The 17368-nt window shown below is 45.4% G+C and overlaps 2 protein-coding genes across 12 annotated transcripts in view; one reads left to right on the top strand and one right to left on the bottom strand.

Moving 5' to 3' along the window:
- The window catches only part of LOC139049454 (tachykinin-like peptides receptor 99D), an 880050-nt gene that overhangs the window by 712354 nt on the left and 150328 nt on the right, over positions 1-17368 (top strand). The window contains exon 5 of one of the 11 annotated variants that reach the window (XM_070524914.1): positions 12772-12835. The exons of the other annotated variants lie outside the window; for them this stretch is intronic. The gene's annotated coding sequence lies outside the window, so the exon portion shown is untranslated. The remainder of the gene's footprint in view (positions 1-12771; positions 12836-17368) is intronic. 11 annotated transcript variants of the gene reach the window in all.
- Positions 8337-10556, bottom strand: LOC139055554 (uncharacterized). The gene is made up of 2 exons (XM_070533070.1): positions 10193-10556; positions 8337-8996 (listed from the first exon to the last, which is right to left on the bottom strand). The coding sequence occupies exons 1-2, from the start codon at positions 10202-10204 to the stop codon at positions 8721-8723; spliced, it is 288 nt and encodes a 95-aa protein (XP_070389171.1). The 5' UTR covers positions 10205-10556; the 3' UTR covers positions 8337-8720.

Below are 17368 nucleotides of genomic sequence, written 5' to 3'. Positions count from 1 at the left end.
AATCACTAGAGGTAACTCTGGCGCTAGTGTCTACGGGAGCTGCAATCGGGGCAGTTCAGCCAGCATGGGAATGATGGGGAGTACGTGGATTTGCCTAAACCTCGTCCTGCTGGCTTCACGCGGTTCTGCGACTTTGTAAGCGCATGCCCTTGAGCGAAGTGCTGTTTAATAGATCATTAAAGAGCCATTATTAAAATTGCCCGACGGCAAGATTCGAACACATGACCTCTAGCACAGAAGCCCGATATTGAAACCATTATGCCACGGACACAATCACCGACAAGAGCCATCGAACGCCCTTATGAATTTTTCGCGGGCAAGTCAGCCCGTTGAGACGCTTGGTGCGTTTCGATTTTGCCACCTCGACAGGCTGAACTGCTGCGATTAGTAGTGATTGTGTGTGTTCGTAGTCTTCTGCACTTCGAAAAGTATTGATTGCTCTGAAATTTAGTACAATGAAGGCAGATAAAGCGTAATAAATGAAGTCGCAAGAACGTCTGAGGCCACAGGAAGGACGATCAGACAAATCCATCCATCATTCCATTGGTGGTTGAACGATTGCAGCGCCAGAGTTCCCTCTAGTAATTATTGTAGGAAACTCTATCGTAGCCCCCGCCCCAGTGTAGGGTACCAAGCCGGAAACTCGCCTCTGGTTAATCTCCCTGCCTTCTCTCTCTCTCTCTCTCAAGAAGTTTAAGGCAGAAACCATTCGTGATGGTTACCTACGACATGCGAAGCATTTCTGAAAGGTATAGACGGCGCAACTGTGGGCAAAGAGTGGCGACGAAGGTATGATTATTATTATTATTATTATTATTATTATTATTATTATTATTATTATTATTATTATTATTATTATTATTATTATTATTATTATTATTATTATTATGTGACGCCATGACGACTATGGTATAACGACGAGGTTGTGACGACGACTGCAGGACGATCATCAGATGACGACGCTGGAGTGCCGGCGATAGTACTAATGACCATAGAGTAATATAGTAAATGTAAAGAGTGGTCACTTCCGTAGGGCATCTGCGGCCGACTTCGGCGCTCAGCGCAGCTAGCGGAATCGGCGAAATGCAGCAACCTCCCAGATGACCACCGCACGTCACCAAATCTCGGAGGACATAATTTCATCCTCATCTTTCTTTTTTTTTTTTGACCATTAATGTTGCATGCATATCAAGGAGTGAATTCATGCAGGCGCTTGCGCCGCTCTTTATACGTTGCAATGACGAGCGCACAAAGCTGTTTCACATTATGTTAGTGCTATTGCAACTCATATTCGTTATGTTTCCAGGTGTAACTTAGCGCAGCTATCATACCAACTGTAAATGAGCAAGTATAACTTTATCGCGTGTGATATTGTATTTCTAATAATTTACGCCAAAAGGAGTATCGTAAATAAATGTGTCATATTCTTTCAATATCAATCAGCTAGCTAGACAGCCAAGAAAACGAAAATAGTAGAGAAGAATTTATTGCAGCAGGATTGTGAGAAAAGTGGCAGACACATGAAAACGGGAAGAAACTGCGAAATGTAAGGGCGAATACTCGGAAATAAATGGCGTGATGGCAGTAAACTTTACACAAGCGTAACACACACACAAGACGTGTTGCGAGTTTTCAGCTAATGAAAAAAAAAAAGAGAGAGACTGCACAAACAAGCCAGTAATTAATCTACTCAAAATTGAGATGTTCTAGAAGGAGTAAATACGACGTTGTTTCTTGTACTGCTACAAAGGTGGGTGTATTAAAAGAGCAAGGAAGGAAGGAAGGAAAAAGTGGAGAAGGAAAGGCAGGGAGGTTAACCACTTTAGCTTAACCGGTTTGCTACACTACACATGGGAGCGGAATGGGGGGGATGAAAGATGGGGAAGGGAGAGAGAGAGAACATAGCACAGCACAAGCATCGTGCATTAGAGTCCATCACTCTTGCGTGGTACGTGATATCACTGTCACAGCCGCTTGTCCAATCCCGTCTCTTTCAAAAACCGTAGTAGTCCCTTTGTCGCCTTCAGCTGCGATGGCTTCTGTCGGCGGCATGTCAGCTAAGCTGCCCCCCCCCCCCCCTAAGGACGGTGAGGCAGCACGCATCCGAGACAAGACCCATGCTCCCACGGCAGCCCGCACACATGCATGCTGGCAATTAGAATTCATGAAACTGCTACACATAATTTCGTTGTACAAATATGCAATGTTTGAAGAAGGGGTTAATAATAATATTTGGGGTTTTACGTGCCAAAACCACTTTCTGATTATGAGGCACGCCGTAGTGGAGGACTCCGGAAATTTTGACCACCTGGGGTTCTTTAACGTGCACCTAAATCTAAGCACACGGGTGTTTTCGCATTTCGCCCCCATCGAAATGCGGCCGCCGTGGCCGGGATTCGATCCCGCGACCTCGTGCTCAGCAGCCGAACACCATAGCCACTGAGCAACCACGGCGGGTGAAGAAGGGGTTAAACATTATGCCGTTTTAGCCATTTGCAAAAAGACTAAAACCTAATTATTATTCAATTAATGCAGCAAGAATGTACACTGATACGTTATACATACATTTGATGCACAGTATGTGAAGTAAGAACATGGGTACATAGACATTTGCACTCATATTACTATTCAATCAAATACACATACATAGAGGCAACAAGAAAGTATAACAGTAACGCTGTATGCAGTTGTTAACATTGTTATAATTTTCGTTAAAGCCTAATCAGTTTAGATCAGGAAGGAAGAATTCTTTTACCATTGTGGTAAATGTAACCAACTGCAAATGTTTGCATAGGAAGCGAGTTCCATATTTCGACACCCATATAATGAATCGTTACCGAACTTCCAATGGCTACGGCTTCATTGTAAACAGTGTGCGCTGTTCGCAATCAGTTCCTGCGCTAGCGCCATTATTATTTTTACCGTCGGTTTTTCACGTGGTACCCGAGAGCAGTGCGATGCTACCGGGAATATTAAACGCGATAACCCGGAAGCCCGTCTAGAGGATTTTGCAACCCAGGCTTCTTTTTTATCGCACTGTTGATGCGAGCTTAACATAATGCCGAATGATACGGAACGAGAGCGTCAATGTTTCAGAGCAACCGCGGGCGAAAGGACGCGTGGAAAGCAGAAACGCCCGATAGCGGTGTCGCGCAAAACACAGCGATCCCTTATCTCACTGTTCGCGGCTGGGCGTGGGCAGGAACAAGCCGGACGCGTGATCGGGGCTGCACTTGAAGGTGCCGCCATTTACGCCGCCAGCGCCGAAGCGGCTCCTGCACTTCCTGTGGTCCACTTCACGGCGTGTCCTGGTGGACGCGACCGCAAACGCCATGTGCCGAAGGGCAGCGTGTTGCGGCGGGCAACTGGCCCTGTGCCCGCAAAGCAAGCGCTGGCCGCGTGTACTGCGGATTATTGCGAACTGTGACAGATAGGCTGGCCGCCCTCACGTGACACCATGGTCTCGTAATGGACGCCATTGCTCAGGGGCTTATCCGTCGCTGTGGCTGTTAACGCACCTAATTTGCGAGCCTGTGATAAGTGCTGATTTTCTACCAAATCCTGGAAGAGTTGGGGATTCCCTGAAGCAATGTGTCCTGAATGGAGGGGGATGAGGAGGAAAGAAAAGAAGAAGGCAGGGATATGTTAGCCATAAATGTGCGGTTGGCTACCCTATGCTGAATGGTCAACGCCTAAAAAGATTAGGAGGACACATCTGTCCGTATACTTGCAAACGCAGCCAGATTTAAATGGCTGTTGTCCAAAGTGTACATACACCCGTGGAAAAGGTGTTCGTCGTATGCGATGGCCATTTATTAGACGAATACATGTTGACGTTCCTAAGCTCGGGTTAACCCAACTTATTTTATGTCTGTGTCACTCTGTCCGCGCTGCATCCCTTGTTCGCGCTCACCCGTTGCCATGTTGGCAGAGCCGCGATTTTCTAACGATGCCTTTTTCCAATGCGATTCCTTTTCGCACTTTCGCGCTTCGTCAGCGGTCTGAGGGACGCTCTGCCCGCGCTATCAATAGTAGCAGCCGACCGTGAAACATAGATGCCAAGAGTGACATAGGATCAATCGAGTGGAAGGCATCGCTACAACATCGAGTCCCACAGTGCTCTGCGTTATGTCACTGAACGTATTCGCTTGCATTTATCCAACTGCATAATGACGGATTGCAAAACCGTGGTAGCTCAGTGGATATGGCAGCCTGCTGTTGAGAACCAGGTCACAAGTTCCACTTCTGGCTGTGGTGTGACGCGGGTGTAGAATGCAAAAACGTTGGTGTACCAAATGATGGGCGCACGTTAGGGAACAGTATAGAGGAGATTAAATTAATGCTTAGCTTTCCCCTCTACGGATTCTTTCATAGTCTTTGTTTTGCTTTAAGACGTTAAAGTCCTTCAATCAATCAATCAATTAGTCAAGTAAACAAACAAACAAATAAATTGCAGCACTGGCCGACCTTGCGCTCACGTGGCAGATTAGCGCAAAATGTGACAGCAAATAAAATACGGGCTTCTTACTTACATAAAAATGGCATCACCATACCAGGTGTACATGTGCGTTTTTATTGCTTCTTTTCTTTTGGAAAGATTAAACAGAACTTTAAATATTGCCTGAGCCCTGAGGCACATGTCACAATTATAGTACTCGTAACCTAATTACTCGTAGAGGCGGACATTACTTGCACAATAAATCGAAACGCATAATTGATCAATATAAACTTTTCACTATATAACCTTTTGACTTATGTCGTTACGGCGCATACTACAAGTCACTAGTTGTAGCAAGTGAATTTACAAGCCGTGGCGAATCTAGCTGGAATGAATTTTGGGAATGACACTGGTTTGGAGAGATGCGCTGTCAAACTTGCGCTTAAAATGCCGTGTTTTTCCACTTATATATGGTTTCTTTTTCGGAACGCTGTTTTATATAAGTTGAAGCACAAAGGTAACTAAAACTCCAATGTGTTTCATCGTACATTTTGAAAATGAATATCTCTAAAGTGGTGTCATACTGAGAATTCTATCGAAATAGCCACACCTTGCGACATCACGGGCTACAATTCGTAACCTGTAATATGAACCGTAAAGTAATTAGTCGAAAACTTATTTATGGTTATTTTGTTAATTAGTACCGAACATGCATTTCAATTTCTACAGCAAGTAATAATGTCCGCCTCTTCAAGTAATTCAGCTCAACGACGGGAGTTCAGCTAACTGCTGCAGGCAATTTTTAAAGATTCTGTATAGTCCTAAAGAAACAGCCGGTACTATAAACACAAGATATATAACAATTAGAGCCGATATAATAAACCAACAATTTCATATTTAACAGTTCTGCATGCACACCAATATCAAAAGCAATCTTGACAAGCCTTCCTGTGTTCGTGAGAAACACCTGTAATCCTTCGGCTCACACCTGCTGAATCGCTGCCATCGCGTCATGCCTATTTTTCTCCCGTGAAAAGATGTATAAACACTGCACCAACTTCGAGTATGACACTGACAACGGCCGTCCAGTCCGCTGCTCTGGTACTACTCACGTGACTTCTCGGCGTAAGTGACAGGCGCTATGAATTCGCACGACACGTTGCTTCAGTGAGCGTGGGCAATCATCCTAGCGAGAATATTCTTTTTCGACTGCATCCTGCGCGAACAAGAATGACTGTGATGGTCATCAGTGCCTCTTTTTTCGTTTCCAACTGCGCCTCTTTGTTAACTCGTTTAGCAGAAAAATTCAGACGATGCACCGACGCGTTGATACACAAGGCAGTAACTACCATCCTCGATTTAAATCAGCTGCATGTATTCAGTAGCAATGGATATCCGAGGCGACAGTATTAGACACCTACCATGTGACGTAGGTGATTGCACATAGCACACAACTATAGCAGCCGGTTGGAGCTAATAGCAGCGGCCTTCCTGCTCTTGACTGGCAAAAACAAGACTGACTTAACTCCCCCGCATTAAGCTGCGTCACGTGGAGGGTTCGTGTTTGCGTTTAAACTCCCGCCTCTGAAAGAAACAAAAATATGCGTTCTAAGTGTGAAATTTGTTCGTGAATATCTCGAACAGAAGCACTCTAAAGGAATCAAACAAAATGTGGTGGCCTTCAGGAACAATTGTATTCAAGTGTCTTATATAAGCATATACCATAATCGCGACATAATAAACCTTAGTTAACAAATTGTTTTAATTACGCATTTGGTGGATCGTGTATATTTTTGTCCACCAAGCGCATAAACAATCTGTGCATGCAGAATTTGCGTAGTGAGCATGACATTTTTATTAAAATTACTAATACATTTAATATTGTAAGCGCTCTATACAAAGAATAACGCGCCGTGGTTGCTCAGTGGGTATGGTGTTGGGCTGCTGAGCACGAGGTCGCGGGATTGAATCCCGGCCACGGCGGCCGCATTCCGATGTGGGCGAAATGCGCAAACACCCGTCTACTTAGATTTAGGTGCACGTTGAAGAACCCCAGGTGGTCGAAATTTCCGGAGTCCTCCACTTCGGCGTGCCTCATAATCAGAAAGTGGTTTTGGCACGCAAAACCCCATAATTTAATTTTAAGTACAAAGAATAAATGCAGTGTTGTTACCTTGCAGTGTATCTCGTATTGTGCTAGATAAATATCCACGAGCAGCCAATTGCAAAAAAGTAAAGGCCAGTAAACTCTTGTCGGCATTGTATGACTGGTCATTATCTTTTGCGCGCCTTCTTTCGTGTCGTTTCTTTTTTTTCTCCTGTCAAACTAATGCCTTCTTCTTTTTCTGCGTGCATGTACAAGTATGGAGTATTTCAACACATCTTGCATTACTGTGATAGATGTAATATAAAACTGCTGCAACTGCTGTACGCTGTATATTTCAAAATAATGCCCTATTATATTTAAATAATTTAGTTTAAATTTTTAGTTGTTTATTTATAGATTTATTTATATATATTCATTTTAATTTAAATAAATAGTATATAAAAATAATGCCCTGGGGGGGATCTAAGCTCATATGCTGGACCTTGTAAAAGCTGCGTTTAGTTTTCAATCATGGGTTTAAGTGTTCCATTGACAGTGTTCAATAATGCTGTCGTGTAAGTATCATGAACATTTGTCAAGCTGCTCCCGTAGCTTTTATCATGCTAGGCGACCATTCCACTCGCTGAAGAAAATAAAGCAAAAAGCCTTGATCTTGGCGAGTTTACTATATAGTCTTGAGCAGACAGCGTCGATGCAACTAGACTGTTCTGTGGCACACGAAGAATTCAGTACCGCACCTTCTCTCCCAAGATCTGATCGAGCATATATTGCTACGCAGGCTCCATGACCTCACAACAACCAGTGTATTCTGCGCGGCATGGCTCATGGTCGCGAAGTTTTTTTAGCAGTCGTTAAAAGCATGTGCAGTCGGGCGATTCCTTAACAGTACCGCGCGAGCGTCGACTAGCCGGTCGGTGAGCGCCTCCTAAGGGCATCAAGCGGCCACATCAGCAGGAACTTGTTGATCTGGCCGATTGCGTCGCTTCTCGCCGTTAGAAGGCGTTAACCGGCCGGCTATTCGATGCTCGCGTGGTAAGAATCGGGCGACTGTACCTTCGTCCACTTGTGGCATGTCGCGAGACATTCGGGAAAACTTTATTAAAGCGAAGCCTTCTTTGGCCTACCTCCCAGACTTTTGTCTTGACTGAGTGGCTGGGTTTCTTGCTGGATAGACTCAGCGTCCACCTCACTCAGAAGCCAGATGCTCTTCATATAAACAGATCTACTCATAAACCGTTGAAAATAATTGAGATAACCTATTTATATTCACAGAGCCTTAGTTCTTAGGTCCCACACTGTGTTTTTTCTACGCCATTTTGTTCTTTTTTGTTAACATTTATCGTTTTCAAGCCATCTGGTCATTGTTTAGCGCTTTTCCTACGAATAATAAGCCTGTAATAAAGAAGGCAGACAGAATTCGCAAGATTTTAGCATTTCTGTGTACAATTTCAAGACGCCTTTTTACCTTAATACACCCTCTAAATGTTGAATTACAGCTGATTGTCCCACTATTACGTTTAACCTTAAACTTTGAATGGTTTTCACCAAATGCGTTTATTATTAAATTATGGTTCAACTTGTCTCAAACACTCCGTCGAAACAATGGCTTAAAGAAACAGGATCCCCGCTTCGAGTGCACGAAGTAAATGTTTGGGCGAAACTTGATTCGTCCTGAATGATTCCGAGGTATACAAACGCTGTTCGACATCTCCAAGTCAATATTCTTCATTTCAACAGTGCTCATATCTGCACCAAATGAAAGGACCGAAGAAGAACACATACTTTCAGACATTTTTCATTGCACGTCCTTTATTATTCAATCTTTTTTTCTGTACAAAATATACACTGCAGAGGATGCTGACATTACTGCGGAACGCCGTGGCACTTCGTTCTCGAGTCACTACATACAGTTTGCCTGGTTACACTGTTACACGTTGATCATATTCAGTTTTCTCGCAGACTTTCTTTGACGTCTTTTCTAGTGCACATCTCCTTTGCTGGTGTGCATGGCAAGTGCTTGCCATGCACACTCGCACGCGTTGACTATAAGACGACCTGTCTCGAACGAAGAGGACGTGCTCTTGTGCGGTGTGTAGCAGACGCAACATTTCTGCACGCAGGCACGGTCCACGAGCGCAGCATACAGTGTCTCCTGCATAGCTACGTCTTCTGGATTCAGTGCCACCCGTGCCCGTAGCCGCCGCCGTAGCCGCCACCGCCGCCACCGTAGGAGACTCCGAGGTCGTAGTTGGCCAGGATGGGTCCTCCATGGCTCACTTTGCTAACGTGGTGCTGGGTCTTGATCAGGAAGGACGGTCCCGGCAATGATTTGCCGTAGCTATGGCCGCCTCCGTAGCCGCCGCCTCCTCCTCCGTAGCCGCCGCCTCCTCCGTATCCGATCAATCCGGCTAAGCAGGCACCGGCAAGGGCGCAAATGAGCAGGGAAACCAACTGGAAAAAAAAGTAAATCGTCTTTTAGAGGAGGCTGTCGCCGCAAACATCAGCACATCATGGTGCGACTGTACAGTGTTTACGCGCTACTAAGAGGGTCTAGGGTTTGCAAACGTCAGTACGACGTGAAGCACCATGTGCCTTCCTGGTTAGTCCGTATATATGAGGCGGTGGCCAAGTTTCGTAGGAGCTTTGATTGCTTGACCTCCACTCCATATCTACGTTCTACAAAGCTGCAAGTTTCGATAAACTTGCAACAATGTGGCTTTGCTTTAAAGCAATGTTGCCACAAAAAAAGAAACAAAAAAACTAATGAGAAAGTTCGTCATGCGAACAGGACAGCTAACGAAGTATAAATGGCAGCCAAAAGAACATAATAATAATAAACTTGGATTACTCAAGGATCTACAGGCATGAAACTTTCGAGATACAATTTATTTGGCTGAATCTTGTTGTTCGGCAACACTAGCTTTTCAAATCGCACGACAAGCAAGTCGGCTTTTAAGATTCGTTTTGGTTGTGAAGGACATCTTTGATCGATGACATGTCAGCAAAAGATAAGAAACAACCTTTAGAGACCAAGATGGCGGTGTCGTTAAACTCCAGCTGAACGTCGCATTCTCTGTCACATTCGTGCCGTTTTCCCCCGAGAGTTTTTTACTTCATTCGCTATCTCTTCGCTAGCGCATTTTGTCGTAATGAGCTAGTGGTTGGTACGAATTGATCAGTTGAAAATCAATGTTCGCTACAGGGAAATCCCTTACCCGATATGAGTGGGAGCGACAAAAAAGAAAAAAAAAGAAAAAGCGACAGCGAAATACTTGTACAACCGTCTGGAGCGCAGTCCTTATCATATGCCCATTAGCAATATAGCTCATGCGGAAGATTTCCCTACCGGGCAAATTCCTATTATGCGGCTTCTAAACACCAAGGAACGCTAACAGTAAGAAAAATGATGCCAAAAAGTTTTGAAGGAGCAGAGAAAGTGGTCAACTATCTCCGCTTTCCTCCAAACCTCCCCCCTCCCTTTCCGCGTTTTCTGGCTCGAACACCGAGTGCATCGATTAGCTGAGGCGGCGGCGGCAGCCGGTGCATAATGCCCAGCGGAACGTGAGTCGGCTCGCGGTCGGCTCACGTGCCGTGCGCACTGGCTGCACAGCCGCACCGCCGAAAAGGGGCCGACGGCGACCGCTTACCAGGAGCCTCATGGTGTTGCTTGAAATGGTGGCTTGCTACTGCGGAGGCAGGACTACTCTGACGGAATGATGCCGCTGCAGCGAGGTTTATATACGCGCCGCCGCTTCCGGAAAAGAAAAGCAAACACGCTGCGATGCCCACGCCAGCGCTCATGAGTGAGCAGCGGCGAGGCGGCACGTGGTCATTTCTCTCCGCCGCTGTCGTAGACGTGCTCCAATTTCCACCGGCCACTTCCTTCGATCTCGCGATAGAAAGAGATTGAGGAAAGGCAACAATCGAACGGGCCTCGCTCGCCAACGGGTTCTCTTGTTCTCCGCCGGCCTGGGTGCGCTGCGCGAGCACCGGCGGGTTTCGCTTTCCGCTCATTTTTTCCTAGGGCTTTTCCTGGCCAGTTGCGAGCCCGCGCTGAAAACGAAAACAGCACGCGCTCCTACTTTTAGACTTGTAATCGTTTGTGCGCTTTTCAAATAAGCCATAAAGGAGCGCTCATGAACATATGTGCGCTGCATGGCGAGAAAGGTGCCTCCTTCTTTCTTTGCCTTTTACGCCATCGAGAAGTGGCCGAGGGCTGTTTTCACGCAAGAGCTTATACCGATGGGTGCCTGCGGGAGCGACACGCAAGCGTCTCCATCTATAAAAAACACTGGATAGCATTAATGAGCGCCGACCGCACTTGGCGTCTGCGCGCTGGCTGTTGTGCGCACGAGAAAAATGCGCGCACATTGCCATTGGCACCAGGAGACGGCAAATAACCATGGGATGTTGTAAACGCATTCTTCCAGCAAACTTTTAATAAATGAAGCAGATTTAGTGTGTCATGTTTCTGATGGTCAGACTATAAACGTCGTTTTTTTTTTCTCTCTCTCTCTCTCGCTCTTTAGGATAACAAAGTGCGCACGAAATGCTTTGTACGTTTCTGGCACAGAGCAGACAGCTCTGTTTGGGCTGTGCCGTTGTGGTCCATGAGCTGCTCCTCAATTTCTGCACTGGAATCGGGAGAAGAAATGTTGTGTAGATCGCGAGTGGATTTCAATGTGCAAAATTGTCAACAAGTACTTCTTCACTTTTCTACAACGCCTTAAAGTGGTCCTCTGCTGTCTCTCAGTCAGTGAAACTGTTTGGTTTCCAGCTGCTCTCTCTATGGCATACGTGTTGAACGTGACACATGTTGGTACCGCAATGCTCTGCCATTCATGACTTATTGTTGAAGTTCTAGCCGTGCTGCGGCAGATGTGCTTATAAAATTACTCGATCTCCTCACGTCCTTCCTTTTCTATCTCGTCCCTTGAATAGTTCGGCAGAAGTAGCGAGTGTGGGTGATATCTCACGGCAGTCGGTCAGAAGGGCATTCGTTCACCGAGAATATGAAATGCATTGGTCTCATTCGCTGTGCACATACTGAGATAGAGAGAGAGATGCACGTGTTAATGGTATGCTGGAGATGTTAGCCTAGCTGTTCGCCTGACATGCTACTCCAGGCGCTGGGTGATTATTATGATATATACAGTGATAAACACCTTAACAGCACGTACAATCACACACACACAAACACTGTGCAGGGTGTTACAAGCAACTTGAGGCAAACTTTAAAAATATGCAAATGCCACGTAACAGGAGCGAACCAACATAATGTTGTTTGCCGTCGCTTGGAGATACCCAGATTATTTTTTGCATTCCATATAATTAAGTAATTAGTCTCAATTAATTATCCAGCTTCTCGATTATTATAATCACACGAAAAGTATCAATGAGAAAATTGTAGAGCAACATGAAAAGCTCCCGATACAGCTTTCTGTTGCTCAATACGTGCTACATAAAAGTGTTTTTCCGAGCGTGAAAGAAGCCCGCGGATTCACGCATAATTGCCCGCGACTTACCGCTCGAGGAACTGTGCGTGTATTCGGGGGCTTCTGTCGCGCTCGCAAAAACACACTTTTATGTAGCACGTACTGAGCAAGAGAAAGCTGTATGGGGAGTTCTTCATGTTGCTCTACAATTTCTCATTGCCACTTATCATCTAATTAAAATATTTGAGAAATTGGTTAATTAGTGAAGAATAATTATCTAATTAAGCGGAATGCAAATATATTCTGAGTATCTCCAACCGATGGCAAACAACATTGCGTTGGTTCTGTCCAGCTACGTAGCCTCTGCGTATTTTTGAGGTTTCGCTCAAGTTAAGTCAACCACCCTGTAGAGATATTCCCGCAAGAAAGTCAGCAGCGCTTTCCTGGCACGTAACGTGCAGGTGGTGCTTTGTCATGGGCCGAGAATGGGCCGCAGTTCCAAGCTCAGTACCCCTTGAAGGATCAGTGCCGCCTGCAAAGACTGTTTCTCTGGCACACAGCGAGAGCAGTCGGACGGGACGTGTTGCAGGTCAAGAGGGGTGTCGCGTTCAAAGCGCACTGGGGAGTCCGTCAGTTCCATGTTGCACTCGAAGGAGTTCGTGTAAGCGACGCTGAGTTTGATACGGAGTAGGCATGATTGGTCTCGTCTATTGAGGCCTCGCGCCATGTAAAAGTCACACGATGGATCTATATTGTATACAGGTCCGTACTGATGACTTGCATCTTTCCAGAGGGATTGCTGGAGACGCCAAGAGAGTACTGATCCCAGTGTCACCGCCTCTTTTGTCGAGAAAGGTATCTGGAGAACTTCTCTCGAAGTGTTGTGTACAGCTTTGGCAGCATGGTCAGCCTGGACGTTGCCTTGCATTCCGCAGTGGGCTTGTAGCCACTGCAGCACAACGCTGTGATGCAGTTCGCAGGCTTTATTGCATGTGCGTCTGATGCGCATGACGAGTTCTCCCTGCGTGCGTGGCAACATCAGAGAAAGAGAGATAGGAAATGCAGTTAGGTTAACCAGAGGCAAGTTTTCGGTTTGCTACCCTGACCTGGGGTGGGGTACATGAGCGTTGTAAAGACGACAAAGTGCGAGAGGAGAGAAAATAACGAAGCGATAAAGAAGATAAAAACAAAACAAGTAACAGAAAACGCATTCCAATCGCAGGAGTTCACACAGGCCGGTTGATTACAAGAAGCGCAGTAGCGCTTGCCCGGCCTTGTGCCCGTGACATTTGGAGAGTTGTGTGCGCAATACACAATCTGACGACATCATATATATATATATATATATATATATATATATATATATATATATATAGAGAGAGAGAGAGAGAGAGAGAGAGAGAGAGAGAGAGCTATATGGCAAGATAACAGCAGTGCTTCCCGCCCACGGTCAGGAAGGTCCGGGAGGGCATAGAGTTTCTTGCAATAATTATTAGAGTGAACGCTCTTGCTAGTTTCTACGGAAGCTGCAATGGGAGCGGTTAAGCCAGCGTGGAAATTATGGGAAGTGCATGGATTTGCCTAAAGTTCGTCCTTCTGGCTTCAAACTGCTTCGTGACTTTGTAAACTCGTCATTTTCAACAAAATATATACTGCGTAATAAATAATTAAATACACATTATGAAAATTATGTGATGGCACGATTCGAACACAGGAGATTTAGCACAGACGCCCGATATTAGAACCATTACGCCACAAACGCATGCATTGACAAGTGACATATAACGCCCTTAGGAATTTCTCGCTGGCAAGCCAGTGCCTTGAGACGCTTGGTGCGTTTCGATTTAGCCACCTCGACAAGCTGAACCGTTGCAATTAGTAGTGATTGCGCGTGTTCGCAACGTCTTCTGCACTTCGAAAAGTATAGATTGCTCAGAAACGTACGACAATGCAGGCGCACAAAGCGTAATAAACAAATCCACAAGAACTCTTGAATCCACAAGCACGAAGCTCAGACAAATCCATGTACTTCCAATCATTCCCCTGGTCGCTCAACGATTGCAGCGCCAGAGTTCCCTCGAGTAATTATTGCGGAAAACCCTATGCGGGAGGGTTCGCAAAGAAAGCTTCGCTTTCAAGAACAAAATTTTGCCGTGTGCACAGCTGTTATCTTTATGACGAAGATCGGCAGGCTGAAAAGCCCCGTTGCCATCGTGTGGCTCGTACCAAGTTTTCTCTCAACAAATCACCTGCCTGAGTACCTATGCAAACAAGTATACCAGAGATTCCAAAGTGCTTAATGCAGGATCATGTCAGCAGAGGTGTTGCAGGTCTCCTTTGACTGTAACGTCATAATCGCCATTGTGTGAAGTCTACTTAGCATAATTGATAGTAAGTATACATTAAGAATTCATGATTACTTTCGTGTGCACATTGCCACAATTCGCGCGATCACATAGACGAAGTTAAAGTTTTTTTTTTCCTCCTTATGTACCTTCCGTTGATTTCTAGGAAGGCAATCAACCGACACACCCTAAAGCGGCTTTGCATCTGTGGTTGGGATTGAAATACACCTCGCTCCTCCTGCGTGTTGTAAAATTTATTTTCAAAATAAAAGGGCAATGATTTCAGGGAAACAAATTCAACTGATTTTTATATTCACGTAATCGTAGTGTGTGATATACTGGTTGAAGGGCTTACGTCTATTGCGGTTTTTAAAGTTTCCACCGCGAAACTTGTTCGCACGTACATTTGGCGTCAGAAGTTTACGGACCACGCAATCTTAGAACACCTTGAATTGTCGAGCAAGCAGTTTGGGACCATAGTCAGGGAAAGCGCACAGCACAGTGGTATTCGTAGATATTAGTACAGGCTGGAAATCCGAATACCACGTTGCGTGCCCCAACTGCGAGAATATTCAGCACTTTTCCCGCAATCCCGTAGTTTGTAAGGTTTTCAAGCCGACGGTGCATGCACAAGTGATACCGAACTGATGCATACACACCACGTGAATGTTGTGTATAAACACTAGCTGTGCCGTGTTCCGATTCTTCTTTTTTTTTTTCAATGAAGTTGATTTATAAGGACCTTGAGCTTGTAAATGGATGCAGTGCCAGCTTGACTACTGTTCCTATATAGTCCAGCTTGGAAATGAGAACTGATGCGACGTTCCTGTAAGCTGCACTTGAGCTACAAGAGACGCATTATTGAAAGACTATGAATTAATTTCGGCCCCCTGAGCTTCTTAAACATGTAATAAGGTTTCAGTATACGAGAGTGTCTTTGCATTCTGTCTCCGTCGGAATCTGGCCGCGTTGGCTGGGATTTGGGCTGACGACCTTGAGCTGAACCGCAGTAGCGGAATCACAAACGCTAGGCCGCTGTTAGGGCAGCCCGTACATCAGAAATAAAAAAGTTTTTTTCAAAGAATAGTCTCATGTCTGTTTTCTTGTATGTCGCAACTTACTTTATGTCAAGCATTGAATTGGGTTATTCTTGTGTTCCGTATTCATATTTTATGGATGGAACCTATTTTCGATTCCGTTTACACCCCTTTCCCCCAAGTGTAGGTAAATTTCGAAAAATACTCCCTTAATTTCTTCTTATTGCGTCATACATATTTCGTTCAAATATTTAACATTCTTTTTTACATGTTTAAATATTTAGCAGTTCATTTTTCGCAAGAGACCCCCAATAATCGTTGTTGTAGGCGTTAGATCGAGCAGACAAAACAACTTCCCCGAACGCAGTTCTGGCACTAAAATTGGTCGCCACGCTACATTATTGAGTTGCAGACTACGCCACGCACAGTTGCATTTGTGCTAAAGTCGCACATCAGCACATCAAGGTTCTCTAACGGGTTCGTCACTTTCACTGTAAATCCGTTCTCTGCATTCAAGGAGCGCGGTAATTTCGTGCCTTTCTTTTCTTTACGTGGAGATGCATACGCACATTAGTGTAATTGCAACGCACTTCAATTCCATTGTGTAGTTTCGGCTGATTAATCCGCATGCTGTAATCATTATCGAGCAGGTAAATTTCATCCTGCAATGACCACTCACAAGAAAACCTAGTGGAGGCTTTCATTCGGAACAAGTGAACAGTCCAAAAAACACTACCGCAAATTACGTAAGCGATAATCCCTGCTGGACACCAGTCCCTCGTTAACTCATTACGGCAGCCTGACTAGTCGGCTGCCCGACAAAGACCCCTTATAAGCCTGTCCAATTATCCCCTTTGTCGCGCCACCTGCGCCTACCCTGTAGCCGCCGAATTGCCCGAACATACCATTCCCACTGCTCCTCAATCGACTCCGACTGCGTTTTCTATCCCTTAGCACTCATTCTATTGCTCTAATTGGCCAGCCGTAGTCTGATGTGCGCACACTACACATTCTGCTCATGCCTTCTTTCTGGTAATTTCAGCTAAAATATTACCAACTCGTGCTTGTCTTCCAATCCATGCAGTATTATTATTCTTTTTGCTAGGCGCCGATAATAGCTTCTTGCGCTGCAATCGATTTCCTCTTAGACGCCCGTTGTTACCCTGCGGGTTTGGGCCCCGTAGGTCAGCTTTCACGCAGCACGATGATTGCGTACCTTTCTTTTCAAAAACATTGGCACCCAGTTATTCTTTCCCAAGAAATATTTATCGCCCCACCCCCCGTCCCTATTTTCTATTGTCTTATGCTTGTTTCCCTTTCATGGCACCCGCCGTGGTTGCTCAGTGGCTATGGTGTTGGGCTGCTGAGCACGAGGTCGCGGGATCAAATCCCGGCCACGGAGGCCGCATTTCGATGGGGGCGAAATGCAAAAACACCCGTGTACTTAGATTTAAGTGCTCGTTAAAGAACCCCAGGTGGTCTAAATTTCCGGAGTCCCCCACTACGGCGTGCCTCATAATCAGAAAGTGGTTTTGGCACGTAAAGGCCCTTTCATGGCAGTGACCCGGCGGGGCTGTTTCGCCGAGGCAGTTCTACTCATAGGCTCTTTCAGTGATTCACTATTTATTCCTGAGTCTTTTGCCCGTTTCTAGATGTCAGTCCCTTTCGGAAAGTGTTATCAAATACGGCTGTGTACGTTACCATCCGCCTTCTTCACGTTTCCACCGAGGCACGCGCCGCGCCATTTTGCTACATGAATGAAGCAATGCGTTCTTCGACGGCGCTGAAGCGTGAAGAAAAGCTAGGAAAGAAAGACAGGGGGGTCAGAAAATATGTTTTTGAGGAGGAGTTGATGGGCGAGGCGGACATACTTTGGCGCTAGTAACGCAAGTTTTAGATAACAATTAAAAGAAAATATGTTGATCAACTTCTTTATTTGAACCTTGGCATGCTCGGTTTTCATATTGCATGCATTGAAAGTGCATGCATTGCACTGTATTAATATT

This window comes from Dermacentor albipictus, chromosome 1 (genome assembly GCF_038994185.2).
Source record: "Dermacentor albipictus isolate Rhodes 1998 colony chromosome 1, USDA_Dalb.pri_finalv2, whole genome shotgun sequence".
NCBI classification, from domain to species: domain Eukaryota; kingdom Metazoa; phylum Arthropoda; class Arachnida; order Ixodida; family Ixodidae; genus Dermacentor; species Dermacentor albipictus.
Note: the sequence above shows the minus strand (reverse complement) of the source record. Positions and strands in the feature narration are given on the sequence as shown.